Source organism: Eubalaena glacialis, chromosome 6, assembly GCF_028564815.1.
Source record: "Eubalaena glacialis isolate mEubGla1 chromosome 6, mEubGla1.1.hap2.+ XY, whole genome shotgun sequence".
In the NCBI taxonomy this organism is placed as follows: domain Eukaryota; kingdom Metazoa; phylum Chordata; class Mammalia; order Artiodactyla; family Balaenidae; genus Eubalaena; species Eubalaena glacialis.
This window is the reverse complement of record NC_083721.1, coordinates 5,764,914-5,779,418: the sequence shown is the minus strand read 5'-3', so window position 1 is coordinate 5,779,418 and position 14,505 is coordinate 5,764,914. Positions and strand designations below refer to the sequence as shown.

At 45.7% G+C, this 14,505-nt stretch overlaps 1 protein-coding gene across 5 annotated transcripts in view; it reads left to right on the top strand.

The window, feature by feature from the left end:
* Positions 1–8,278, top strand: part of IGSF5 (immunoglobulin superfamily member 5) — a 42,864-nt gene extending 34,586 nt beyond the window's left edge. For 2 of the 5 annotated variants that reach the window (XM_061193898.1, XM_061193897.1), the window contains one exon: positions 7,240–8,275. In XM_061193898.1, the coding sequence (XP_061049881.1) occupies positions 7,240–7,335 (96 nt within the window). In that variant the 3' untranslated portion in view covers positions 7,336–8,275. Of the gene's footprint in view, positions 1–7,239 lie in introns of all 5 variants that reach the window. The other 3 variants (XM_061193901.1, XM_061193900.1, XM_061193899.1) reach the window with 3 other exon arrangements.
* The last annotated feature ends 6,227 nt before the right edge of the window (positions 8,279–14,505 follow it).

Sequence of the window (14,505 nt, the reverse complement as noted above, 5' to 3'; positions counted from 1 at the left end):
CCCTTCCCCTGTGGTAGGTGATTACATTACATTCATGATGGACAAACGTGGCCTTTGCTCACCTCCAAGTCAACGGGACAGCATGGAGGAATGGGGCTGGAACACGTAGTATTTCTTGTAGTGGGTTTTTTGGGGAAAGAGCAGAAGTTTAATTGGGGGCTGGTAATCTTGAGGTGTCTGTTAGACGTCCACACAGAGGTATGGGGCGTGCAGATGGATGTGTGAGTCTGGGGCTCCAGGCAGAGGCACGATTACAGGTGTTCCTGGTTGCTAGGCAACTTTTGATGGGCACCTCCCTTCCAAGGGACATTACACATAAAGAAAACCATCCATTAGGAACCGTGAGGACACAGTACATTCATTTGCCAACACTGAGTTAGCATTGGTTGTCACTCATGAATGAATTAGAGTTCATATGCAGAAAATATGATTCTCTATATCCAAAAATCATATTAAACAAACGTGTATATAACCAGGACCATTTTCTGGCCTGTGCATCTTCAAAGGAGAAGTATTTGGATGCGATTCTGCCATAATATCCCCAGTGGGTGTTTTCCCCATTTAACTTTTGGGAAAGCCAGACTCACAGATTGGGTTTCCGGCAGTTCGCTGGATCAGGTGACCTTGGCTTTGTTCTGCCTTGGAGTTGCTACTGGCCTGAGACGCTACTGCTGAGCGTGTGCCTTCGAAGCCCCATGTTTCCTTCCTGGCGTAGATGTTCACTTGAGTTTCCAGGCGGCTCCAGGCTGTAATATTCCTTCCTGCAGTCGGGATTCAGCTCCATACATACAGCTTGCCAGTGATGTGTGCCTCCCCGGCCTTTGGGGGGAAGGGGAGCTTTGATTGATGCTCAGACATGTATCAGGAGGAACGAAATGATGCTATTAGCGACAACCAAGGTAGCCAGGCAGGAAGACGTATGAGGGGTCTTCACAAAAGCAGATGGGCCTACATGACAAATTGTGAGCCCCCGGTACGAGTTCAAGCTACTTCCTCAGGCTGGGTGGCAGGAAAATAGAGATGTAAAATTCTTCCCATCAAGGCTGCTCTCTTGGGCACATATATCTTTTGGCTGTAGAGATGCAACTGTTTCCCCTTCGAAGGGCTGGTCTCTTGACTAAGAGATGGTGGGTGAAAGGGAGTAATCGCCAGGCTGTGAAGGATGTTTCCTGTCAAGACCCCACGACTGGACCTGAGTGGGGAATGTGGTCTGATGAAGTGGCTCTCTCTACCCCAGCACCAAGCATGGTCACCCCAAGAACACACTTAAGCTAATCTTTACTTCCGTGGCCTTTCTGTGGTTACCTTTTTCTGTTGTGTGTCTTTCCACCTGACAAGCCACAGTGCTCAGGTCTGCAGTGGAGGATGGGGCAGGTGGGGAGGAGATACAGAAGAGGGTCATGTCAGTTGATTCCCCTTGATATAAATGAGGAGAAAGGGGACGTCTAGATGCATTTGGATACAGGAATGGAGGATGACGTTTGGAGCTCTGAATGGATGCTCTTAAGCTTGAAGTGTTGTTTTGAAAATATACAGGGAGAGAAATTTAAGAAGTTTCTGCTACTTAAACATGTAACCGGTTAAATAATCTATTGGTGGAAAAAGAACAGTGGCCATTGAGGTGCTGGGCCCTGGGGGCTGGTAACACACATATCTGTGTTTCTTGAAGTGTATATAAGGCTACTGGGGAAGCAGGGCATCTTGGCCAGAGCACCAGGGTCCTTAAGAAACAAAGAGGATGAAAGGAAGATGAACTATTTTTTCCTGAGCTAGAAACTGACAAAGGGTTTTTAAATAGCTGGATTTTTCTAAGCGAGGGGACTTGGACAAGCACGTTTATGAAGAGGCCCATCTTTGGTCATTAAGCAAAGGGTGACTTGCCGGTGTGGGCCCAGGCACTGTGTCCTGGATGCCCATTTGAAGAACCTGAACATGAGATGTACTGTGAGCTATGCTTCCCGTGAGGCACTTAAAGGAGGAAAGGAGCAGACAAATATCATATAATATCACTTCTGTGTGGAATCTAAAAAAATGATACAAATGAACTTATTTACAAAACAGAAATAGACCCACAGACATAGAAAACAAAATTATGGTTCCCAAAGGGGAAAGGGGGAGGAGAGATAAATTAGGAGTTTTGGATTAACAGGTACGCACTACTATATATAAAATAGATAAACAACAAGGTCCTACTGTATAGCACAGGGAACTCTACTCAATATTTTGTAATAACTATGAGGGAAAAGAATCTGAATATATATACATTGGGCTTGGCCAAAAAGTTCATTTGGGTTTTCTGTACCATCTTATGGAAAAACCCGAACGAACTTTTTGGCCAACCCAATATATGTAACTGAATCACTTTGCTGTACACCTGAAACTAACACGACATTGTAAATCAACTATACTTCAATTAAAAAAAAAAGGAGGGAGGGAACAAGATGGTCAGTAGAGGAAAGGGCTGGGTCTTCAGTAGGTCCCTTCTGTGTCCTTATTCCAAAGAGGACATAGTCCTGCATGTGATCATCTGGCCACAGAAGAGCCACCAGGTGGTCAAGCCATAGCCTGTAGAAGCAGGTCCAGGCGACCCTTAGCCAGAGGTTCCTTTAGAACTTGCCAAGGCCAGGCCTGCAGCCCAGCCTGGTCTGTGTGGCCACGTCCCCTGCTGTGCAGGCTCATGCGGACTTTCCTCAGAACTCCTTAGGACACGGAGCAAGGACAGTGCAATCTGTCCTTTCTTTCCTCATAACCTTTCTCCATGTGCAATGAGCTTTGCTCCCTGGAGGGCCCAGGACAGGCAGCTGAGAGATATTCAGAGCCCCGTCATTTGTCCTTTCATCCTGCCTTCCTCTCCACGTGTCTCTGTGTGACTCATTTTGTCCACTTTGCCGTCCTTGCTGCTGTGGGGTGTGGCCACCCACGTGGGCCTCAGGGGCCCAGAGCAGGTGCCCAGTGAGACCCATGTGGGCCTCAGGGGCCCAGAGCAGGTGCGAGGCCTGAGAAGCTGGCTTGTTAGAGTTCAGGGTGGTTGACTACAGATGACACAGTTTTGCAGAAAATCTGCACTAGGCTCAGGTCCCGAAAAACCTGTCAGTTAAACTGAGAGATCTCAAGCTGTGAGTCAGCCTGCAGCAAAAGCACAGCCCAGGCTCCATCACTGTGGAGCTGGTTGGGTTGGATGCAAGTCCTGTGGGTGGAGACAGGGTGTGCATGAGAGCAGCTAAGGCTCCTGCTCTGGGTCAACAGGTCTCACTCAGAGCAGGGCCATCTTGGCTTTGGCAAGCACAACAACTCACAAGTCCACGTGTGCGTGTTCTCTCCACGCTGTCTTCTCTTCTGCTCGGCTGGTGTCTTATTTGCCCTCTGCATCTCAGGAGGTCTTACGTAGTGGACGGCCATTGACCACACACAGTCTGGCACAGCATTCTGGGCGTTCCTTACACAGTAATTCCTTCCAGCGGAGAATGTTCTCAACGCCCAGCATTGTGTGTCACCAACAGGGCGACACCAGGAGCCTGTGTGCATATAGACTGATCATCACAGGGCAATCATGACAAAAAATATTATTTGACCAACATAGACGAGTATGCAACATTTTGTTTTGGATCCCTGAAGAAAGTTACATGATTCCAGGTCAAACTGCCATTTTGCTCCTTTGTAATCTTGGTCACTTTGGGTTTTCTTCAAGGCTCTCTCGTTCAAACATGATCCAAGAAAGGGGAAACCCGAAGGGCCTGCGGTGCTTAGGGGACTCATCGCTGTGGCCTTTGGGATGCCCAGGCTCTTGGCCCCCACCTGCAGACTTCCTGGCTCAGTAGAGCTGGGGAGGCAGCCTGGGCATCTCTGCGTTTTAGAGCCAGCTGAGGGGGCTCTGACACGTGGCTAGATTGAAGGGTTATTGGCTGCCTTATAGTAAGATGGCAGTGGGGCTTACAGGAGGGGAGAGTGTGACTTTGCCAAAGATGGACTTGCCTACTTTGTCATTTCACCCCATCCAGTACTTATGATTTGCTCGGAGTCCCAAGGCATTCATGGTAACCACAGCGGGCAGAGGCTGTACTGGACCTCTCCCCGGGGTTGATGGTGCCTGTACTCTTGCTGGCATCCTGTGGACTCCCTTACAAGGAGACAAGGCCCTGGAGTCTGTGGCCATGTCCGCTCAGAGCTGAGCACAGGTGCTGAGGAGCGGGCGGTTTTCGGGGTCACTCCCACCCAGAGTTCCACCACCTGTGTCTACATCCGCAGGCTGCAGAGAGCCTCTACATGCTGCGTCTTCATCATGCATTGCCAAGTATGATTTAAATTACATCCTACGCTCAACAGTTACTAGAACAGGAGCCTGGATTCTTAATGCTTTAGGAAGGGGTGAAACCCCATCCACCATGGCACCAGCCCCCCATGACCCTCACTCCTCTGACATCCTTCCCGTTAAGGTCCGGAACGCCAGAGGCCCACTCTGCTGTGGGGAAGGGCAGTATGGATGTCGTGGCGAACCTCTTTTCTGAGATCTCCAGGTGTCTCCCGATGTTTTCAGTGCTGACCGTCCTTGAAAACATCAGAGGGGGTGAGGGCTCAGCTCAGGGACAGTGTCATCAGGGACAGTGTCATCGGGGACAGGCTGTGGGCTGGATGTTGGTTCCATAGAAGGTCAGCCACTGTGGTCAGAGGCCACAGGGGGCCATGGCTGATGTAGGCCAGGTCCATTGGGAGTTGCTGGCTTGTAAACCATGGGAAGACGCCCCCGCTAGCCTCCTGGAGCATCTCCCATGCTCATCCCTACCTCTCAGCCCGCTGCCTTGCCAGGGTGCCCCGTGAACTTGGGGCTCTTTACCAGAGGCTGAGATGGAGAATCCTCATTCCTATCACCAATGGGCAGAAACGGGGGAAGTGTTTCCTGTATCCTGGGTCCCAAAGAATGCTCACTGAGCGTGGAGGTGCAGCCAGCACCTAGAGACACACTTATCTGGGTACCTGCTGATCGAGCCGTGGTCCTCAGTACAGAGAAGCTCTTTGGGGGCGGGGGGAGGGCTTGTTAAAATGCACACTCCTGAATCTCTTCCAGAACTTCTGGATCAGAATCTCTGGAAGATACGACCGAAGAAAGGGCATTTCTACCTTGTTCCCCAGGCAATCTGCTTTAAGGAAATGGTTTTGTGGCTCAGCGTGAAAACAGACACGTATTGCATTGTTTCTAAGGGAAAGTCATTCTGAGTTTTGGGGGTTTGCTTACATCTGTGCATTTGGAATGATCCGTGTTCACAACGCCACTGCATGGAGCTTGCCACAGAGCATGGAGGATCCGAGATGCTTGTGGTGGGGCTGTGATGAGGGTCAAATGGAAGCGTCTCGGCACCAGAATATTCCATAACCACATGGCACCATAGCTGAGGAACACTTTTTAAATCTCCCATGTGTTAGGTGGGTCTAAGGCACATCTCATTCAATATATATGAATGATAGAAAGAGGATTTTGGGCTGTAGAGACCCCAGATCATGCACTAAATTTTAAGAAGGCTCAGAAGGTAAAAAAAGAGACTCATTTTCCAAACTGACATAAACCAAAACATGACACTTTTCTGCACTGATTATTTCTATCCTGGCTGCATCTCCAGTTAGGATATATAACACTGACATTATTTTCCAGACGAGAATTTCTGTTGGTGAAGTACAGATAACGCAGGTGTAACTGCCCACGAAACACACTGGCGCAAAACTAATAAATAAAATCAGAAATTCTTTCTGAAAATTACAGTTAATGGGAAAGGGAAGCACCTTTTATTTTGATAGGAAGCCATAGGGTTTGCAAATATTTTGCATCATGATGAATATTTCAATCAAACGATCCACCTTTTCCTCTCCTTGACTCACTGTCAGTCCATTTTTCTGGTTATTTCAGGCAAATCTGTGTCTTTCCTCCTGACTCTTTCAGTTTTGGGGGGTGAGCTTATAAATAACTTGAAACCTGGACGATGTCTTCCCTGCTAATCTTTTCCCCATTGAGGTCAACAGAAATAAACTCTTGATAACTTAGAAAACAACAATGGTTGGTGCAATCATGTCGTGGGGACAAAAGGCAAACGCCAGCAAAAATCCCAGGCATCATCACAGCAGAAGCACCGTCTTTACGGTGCGATGTAGCCCCATCAGCCCTGTGGGGCTACATCCTTGTGTGATGGGGAGTCAATGAATTAAAACCATGAGTCAGAGTGATTCCACCCCCTAGACTTGCTGACGTTCCATTGTGATGTAAATTATTTATGGTGCCCAGTTACATTATTTAAGATGTTAAATGCAGCTCGGGTGCCCTGGAGTCTGAGTCAGCATCCTCAGGGTGGCAGGAAAATACGCTGCATGTATTGTATTTTATTTTAATTATTTATTTATTTTTTATGTAAAAGACTGGTGACTTTTAATTAATTAATGAATTAATTAATTTAGTTTTGGCTGCATTGGGTCTTCGTTGCTGCACACAGGCTTTCTCTAGTTGCGGCGAGCAGGGGCTACTCTTTGTTGTGGTGCGTGAGCTTCTCACTGCAGTGGCTTCTCTTGTTGTGGAGCACGGGCTCTAGGTGCACGGGATTCGATAGTTGTGGCACGTGGGCTCAGTAGTTGTGGCACACGGGCTTAGTTGCTCTGGGGCATGTGGGATCTTCCCGGACCAGGGCTCGAACCTGTGTCCCCTGCACTGGCAGGCGGATTCTTAACCACTGTGCCACCAGGGAAGTCCACTGCATGTATTTTAATAGGGCAACACTCTTGCACAGGCATCGGCCCCTCAGAGGAGTGAGTGGTCTGCTTGCTAGTACATTTCAGAATGTAAGAGCCAGGAACACTGTCCGAGGAGACAGGTGGGTGATCGACACGGAGTCAGTTCCTCAGTTTTGCTCCTTTCCTTTAGAAAGAATGTGTGTTATTTAAAGAAGGTTAGAAATATTTTACATTTTCACACAATGGTGAGAATTTCCATAGGAATATTGAAAAACAAAACAGTGAATCTTGACTGTAATTTGCCTTCATACAAACACTGGATTCTTTGAATTGGATCGCTCTTTAGGCCCTGAACTTGGGAAACATCTGCAGTGTGTGTTATTGAAAATCATAGAGGAAGGACCTGTGTTAACATTTGTGTTCCTCTCTGCACCCTCGTTTTATCTTAGCTGACGAGTTGAGCTTCCTTCTCAAGTGTGCCGTTATGGTGATCTCAACCAACTCAATCTACCCTTTTCTCTCTGTCTCCAGGGATCTGATCAGCACCAGCTGGGCCCAGCAAGTCGCCCACAGGTTTCCTTTAATGTGGCCAGTCCTAAGAAGGTCAGGAATGTGACTTTGGTATAGTACAGACATCCCTTTGGCTCCACATGGCACTTGGCTGATGACCTACATTGAGATATTGTCAGCGCTCATGATGATGTCATCCCTGCTCATGATGATGTCATCATTGCTCACAATGGTGTCGCCATTGCTCTCCATCATCCTGTGGCTGGGCTTCAGCTTTGCCAACATGACCTAGAAGAAGCGACGTTGGCATCATCGGAATGGATATTTTATACGGAGGGGAGGAATCCATTTTCCCAGCTTCTAAAGTGGAATTTGACTTTTAAAATGTTTCCAGATTTCAGTGAATTCCATAGTTATTAAGTAAAAGCTGCAAATTCATCATGATCGTGCTTCTCACCACTCAACACTCCTGCTTGCTAACCCAACAAATGGTAGATAAGTCTACATCCCACCATGACATTTAAGAAGTTCTTATTATCTGAAATCCTATGAAGTGATATTTATGTATGTTTACTATGTGGGTATTATTGCATATTATCTGTGAAAAAAAGAGGATAAAAATTAGGATCAATCAGACATCTAAAATTGCCCAGAATGGGGAGCTCCCTGGTGGTCCAGTGGTTAGGACTTGGCGCTTTCACTGCCATAGCCCGGGTTCAATCCCTGGTCGAGGAACTAAGATCCTTCAAGCCGCGTGGCGTGGCAAAAAATTAGAATTGCCCAGAAAATCAGAACTTATAGGTTATAAGTAATTTTAAATTCTAAAGCTAATGTGTACCTTGAGAAATATCTCATTATTGAATATTGACATGAAGACATTCATTTTTATCTGCTCCCTTATCAGTCTTGTTCTCATGTCCTCAGATGAGTTAGATGTGGATTATGTTTTGTGGGGGACATACCTTCAGCCATGAAAAAACTGGAAATGGGCAATATGTTCTTTCATAAATAAAAGGGAAAACACCAAAAAACTTGTATTGCTTTTCTTAACTCTTTACTATTCAGGGGGTAGTTTAAAGAATCATAGAGTTTAGGAACCAAGAATTTTCTAAGAAACAAAACAGAGACCTCTATAAAATTTTCTTTTCTTTTTTCATGTAGAGATTCTCAGTGTATTTCGCTGTCCACCCCATCGCTTCATATTTAACGTAGAGGCTATTATTTGGCTGTGCTCTGCACTGGTTGGAACAGATTGCTATGATGGTCAGTAACTAGCAACTGCTCTGGGCCCCCAGGCCCAACCACCCTATTGCTGAAGTGGAATTTGACTTTTTTTTTTTTTTAACATTTTTATTGGAGTATAATTGCTTTACAATGGTGTGTTAGTTTCTGCTTTACAACAAAGTGAATCAGTTATACATATACATATATCCCCATATCTCCTCCCTCTTGTGTCTCCCTCCCACCCTCCCTATCCCACCCCTCTAGCTGGTCACAAAGCACCAAGCTGATCTCCCTGTGCTATGCGACTGCTTCCCACTAGCTATCTATTTTACATTTGGTAGTGTATATGTGTCCATGCCACTCTCTCACTTCATCCCAGCTTACCCTTCCCCCTCCCCGTGTCCTCAAGTCCATTCTCTAGTAGGTCTTCGTCTTTACGGAATTCAACTTTTAAAAGTGTTAAGATTGTGGTGAATTCCTTGAAGTTACCTGGTAAAAGACACAAATTCATCGTGATGATGTTTCTTATCACTCCACACCCCTGCGTGCTAATCCAGTGGTAGAGAAGTCTATACAGACAGACCTCAGAGATGTTGCAGGTTCGGTTCCAGAACACAGTAATAAAGCAAGTAACACGAATGTTTTGGTTTCCCAGTGCATGTGAAAGTGACATTTACACTATACAGTAGTCTATTAAGTGTGCCCTAGCACTATGTCTAAAAAACAATGCACAGACCTTAATTAAAAAATATTTTCTTGCTAAAAAATGCTCACCATCATCTGAGAGTTCAGTGAGTTGCAATCCTTTTGCAATAGCCACATCAAAGATCACTGATCACAGGTCACCATGTCGATTGAAAAAAGCTGCACAACCTAAAAGGTGAGAATTATGTTTTACTTGGCAGACTTTCTGAGGACTTCAAGCCTGGAAGGCAGCCTCTCAGTTAACTCTGAGGGACCGCTCCAAAGAGGGCAGGGTGGAGCCAGGATATATAGCAGTTTTGCAGCAAAGAGCAGGTAGTTGGAACATCAAAAAGTTACTGTTAATTAAAGAAAACCAGACACCTCAAGCTAAGGAATTTAGTGTTTTTCTATGTATGGGAAGATGCAAGAGTCTGGGCTCATTGCAATCATTCCTTCGATGTGCACCTCCGCTCTCTGGGGCCAGGAGCCTCTTCTTTCCCATCCTGAGTCCCCTCGGGGGCACTGCGTGGGGGGGCTGCAGTGGCTGAGGTCTTGATGGCTGCACCACCCTTTGTCTGCTGATATGGCAGGCGACGTTTTTCATCCACAACCATAATGAGTATAATAATAATGAAAAAGTTTGAAATATTGCAAGAATTACAAAAATGGACTCAGAGACGTGAAGTGAGCAAATGCTTTTGGAAAAATGGCGCCGATAGACTTGTGCTGGGTTGTCACAGCCTTCAGTTTGTAAATAATGCAATATCTATGTAGCAGAATAAAACAAAGAGTAATAAAACAAGGTGTACCTGTATACTATCATGATTTTTAAAGTATTTCTTCATCATAAATCACATTCGGTCTCTACCCTCGACCCCCTCCTATGAATTGACAACTAACTCAAGGGGTATTTGCTGGTACAACGTGGGGCTGTGTTCTGTTCTGTACTGTTCTGATTGGTTGGTGCCCCTACACTACCCACTCTGATGGGGTGGTGCCCATACACTATCCATTCTGATTGGGTGGTGTTCCTGTTTTATAGGTTGTCAAATATTTTGTATATGCCCGCTACTTAGAGGATCCTAAAAAAGAGATCACCTCTTCTAAGACTGTGTCCCTAATGTGAGGGAATTGGTCACTATTTTCTTTAGAGTAGAACTAAAATGCAAAATTTCAAAACACCATGAATATAGCTATATCACTTTTGTCACCTACAAATTGGCACTTGCCATCTAGATTTACAAGGATTAAATTATGAGCCACTGCAGCTGCTGACCTTCAACACCGTCTGAAAGGAGTTCAGGGTGGAGATGAGGAGTGAGGCCCTCTGTGCTCTAGAAAAAACTGGCAGAACAGGACTTCAGATAGTTATTTTCCGGAGATGATTTTTATGAGCCTAATTCTTGCATCTCCGCATATCTAGAAACACATTAAAATCCTTCATGGTGACGTCTGCTCCTCGTGACCAGCAGTAACCTTCACGAGACTAGCAGAACCTTCTGCAAAAAATATGTGCTTGATTGCATGGACTCCCCCTTCACCGGAATCACATATATACTGACCTTCTCCCCTGCCTCTTTGGAACAGTTTCTCAGAGCTGTCTGAGATGCTGTCTCCGGGCCTATAGTCCTCATTTTGCCCCAAATAAAACTTAACTCACAACTCTCACGTCGTGCATTTTTTTCAGTTGGTACTTTCCAAAGAGCCCTTTTTATGAGAAAAATTGACAATTCAACTGCTTAAAAGTGAGACTCTTGTTTATTATAACTTATTTACTCCCTGTCAATGTGATCCTGTCTCCTGCCACCATCCTTGAATGGGTACAAGTCAAGGATAAAGCCCAGAAGGTTCAGGAGACCTTCTGGTCTTCTGTTAAGCAGAGCTGTTCAGTGAGTGAATTCCATATTCTTTGCTTCATAGTTTACTCTCCCTAAATTGCCACAGAACACGGATCCCGAGACAAAGCAAATGTCATGTCATTTACGCTTTTTGTAACCTTTACAGAACCTAGCATTCTGGAGGCACAGAGTAAATATTGAGAAACACAGTATATTGAAGTATAATGAATATTTGCCATCTGCCTACTATAAGAATCATATTCTTGTGGTTATTTTAGAAGTCGGTGGGGGGTTGCGTGTAGAATATAGTTGACCGTCAAGTTTTAAACTCTGGAGATCAATGCCGAATGATCTTCGTAGAAATTTCTTCAATTTGCTATGCGCTTGGTGAATCAGTCTATAATATTTTTTTCATTTATCAGGCTCGGGAAGTTTTCCTGTGTCACAAATAAAAAGGTTCTTTCTCATAGTAGCTTATTCTATGAGTAAGTTTTCTCAAAGGGACCCCTGGCTAGTTTTTATTTTGCAAGGGGTATGGATATTTTATAAACAAAACTATCTAGAGTTGCTCTGTCCAATACCATAGACACACGTGGTTATTTGCATTTAAATTATTTGAAATTAAGTAAAATATAAGATTTATTTCCTCAGTCCCACTAGCCACATGTCAAGTGCTCAATACCACGTCTGGCTAGTGGCTACTGTATTGGACATGCAGATTATAGGCTTCATTGTTGCAAAAAGTTTTTTCTGGACAGTGCTGACCTAGAGCTAGCTACTTGGAAATGACCTTGATGTGTCAAGTGTGGGCTCTTTTACACAAGCATGCAATCCATGTTTTCTCTCAGTGTTATGTCTGTGTACTTGCCAGTTTCTATTTAGGAATCCTGCAAACCCCAGGGCAGCTCTCAATTGATAATGGGATTTTGCTGATGTGGTAAATTTATCTCTCACTCCTGCAGTGCAGAGAGCTGAAGCAGCCTCAAGGGGAAGGGGTGAGAGGAGTCAAAACATCACGGCCAAGGGTGTTTCTCAGAAAGATAGATACGGCTCTCTGCTAATAAATGGCTGATGAAGGCCCAGATATATTTAAACAAATGTTCCTCAAAGCCTTGAGTCATAAAATGCTACCCAGGGAGACCACACCTGCCCATGCTTCCAAGGGTCTTTGACCCTGGTTATGCTGCCAGATTCCAAGCCTGCCCTATGGAGTCAGGGATCTTTCATCGTTTACTTACGAGTAGGACTCAAGTCATAATGTCAACACATTGAAGATAATTGGAGAGGTCCAATAGAAGTACTTCCTTTGCTCTATGTGGCCCTGTTCTTGGAAAACAATCAGGGGCATTAAAGCTGGGTTGCCAGTTCCTAGGCGGTGATGACCTCAAGGTGAATGGATGCTGCCGAGGATACAGGAGATGCTGTGTCAGCATCTGGGCCTGCCATTTAAGTGAGTATGATGCCCTTGGGGAAGAACACGTGTCCTGTGCAAAGAGGGAGGAAAATGCTCTCTGTGAAACAGATGAGAACGTGGAGTTCAGAGACGAGAGGAATAAGTGAGCGGCAAGACAGGAGGGAGGGTTCAAGGGCACGTAGGATGGCATAGATGGCGGTGCAGCAGGCCTGTGAAGGATGTGTATGTCTGCGGAGCTGTCACCATCCATAGGGCTGACGGGGTAGGAGAGGTGGCCAGCCCTGTATGGAGAGGGTCTCTGATGGTTGCTGGGCCACAGGTAGAGGGACACAGCCAAGCTCTGGAGAGCTGGCAGGGAGGGAGTCAGGTGACAAAGATGCCACCTCCTCACTCTCCTGCTCACTGAGCCCATCCAGAGCCAGGGGTCCAGGGAGCCCACTGATGGCATCCACATGGGATGGAGAAGGGTGAGGGCAGCCAATGGATGGGAGAGGCAGGCAGAAGACACCCAGCCAGGAGGGTTTGGCAACATTTAGGAAACAAATCAAGGCATGGAGACATGCCTTGTGCTCGTGACATCACGGGGAAAGACATTTCGCCTTGTAGGGTTCTGCTTTTTCCTCTCCTTGGGGTGAATCCATTTACCAAAAGAGGACACACATGGGGGGAAAGGAATTTGGCTGCATTGGACTTGAGTAGGTCATGTCTTTGGTGACACATCAGTAGAACAAAGGGATTGAATTGTGGACCCCTGAAGTCCCTTCTGGTGCTTACCGTGGAGATGTTCACACACAGACACACATGCACACATACACGCCCTGCCCTGTCTTCACCTGACATGGCCCAATTCTTAGGCCCGGGGCTGCCCTGGTCTGAGTGCGTGCAGGCCTCCCTCATCCCCGCAGCATTTGGAGGGAGCTGCATTCCCCTGCAGATGGTAAATATTTAATTCTCACCCTGCACAGCCTGTAAATCATGCCACAGGCCACGGCCTCGGATGAGACTCACTCTCCAACATTTATGAAGCAGGTGCCCTGGCTTCTCAGCCTGGAAAATGCAGAGTTTGGGGCAGCAGGCTGGGTCCTGAGCTGAAACAACCCCACAACCGTCTTCCTTCTTTTGTTGGGTGAGACATGTTATTTCTAAAACTACAGTGAGATTCAGAACCCTGCGGGCTGGTGGGAAGATTTGCGAGAATCCTTGCTCAACCAATGGCTTCAGAATGAGAGATTCATGCTTGGCCTCATAATCATACTGTGTTGACAAAGCAGAAAATTTATAAGATTCCAGTAAAGTCTATGGGGAAAATGTAGTACCGAATGTATTGATTACATTTCTCTACAGAAACCTTAAGAATGTGGGATGTTTCACAGAGTAACTTAATTTGGGAACTCTTGGTAATAACTGCTTCAATTTCATGGCTAATAAAGTCTGTGGTAGTTCAAATCATAGCACATTATTGTCTAAATCAAAAACCAATTTTAAAAATTCCAGTTGATCTAGTTTTGTTTGTTTTCCTCAGAATGTACAAATTGGACTGAATTAAAGGAAATGCAGTCAGCGTGAAGGCTTATATTATGGCAGCAGCCTCTTCACAGTTGTGTGGTGTGCATGCGTGCATGTGTGTGTGTTTGTGTGGTGTGTATGTATGTGTGGCTCTATGTGTGGGTGTATATGGTAGTATATATATATAAGTGTGTGTGCATGTGTGTGTAAAGAGCAAAGTTAAGGGGAGAGACACTAGTTTTGTGTCTACCACGGGGGCCAACAAACTCTAGCCCATGAGTCAAACTCAGCTGCTGCTTAGTTTTATATGGCCTGTGAACTAAGAATGGTTTTTCCATTTTTAAGTGGTTGAAGAAAATTGAAAGAAGAATAATATTTCATGACATGAAAATTAGGTTAAATTCAAACGTCTGTATCCACAAGTAAGATTTTTTCGGTACCCAGTCAATATTTACATGTTTTCTGTGGCTACTTTCAGGGCTGATGGCAGAGTTGAGCCGTTGAGACCATTTGGCCCACAAAGCCTGAGACAGTCACTACGTGGCCCTTTGCAGAAGAAGTGTGCCCACCTGCCTCACGCACACTGGCAGTTTCATGGGTTATTTCCCTTAATCCTCGCTC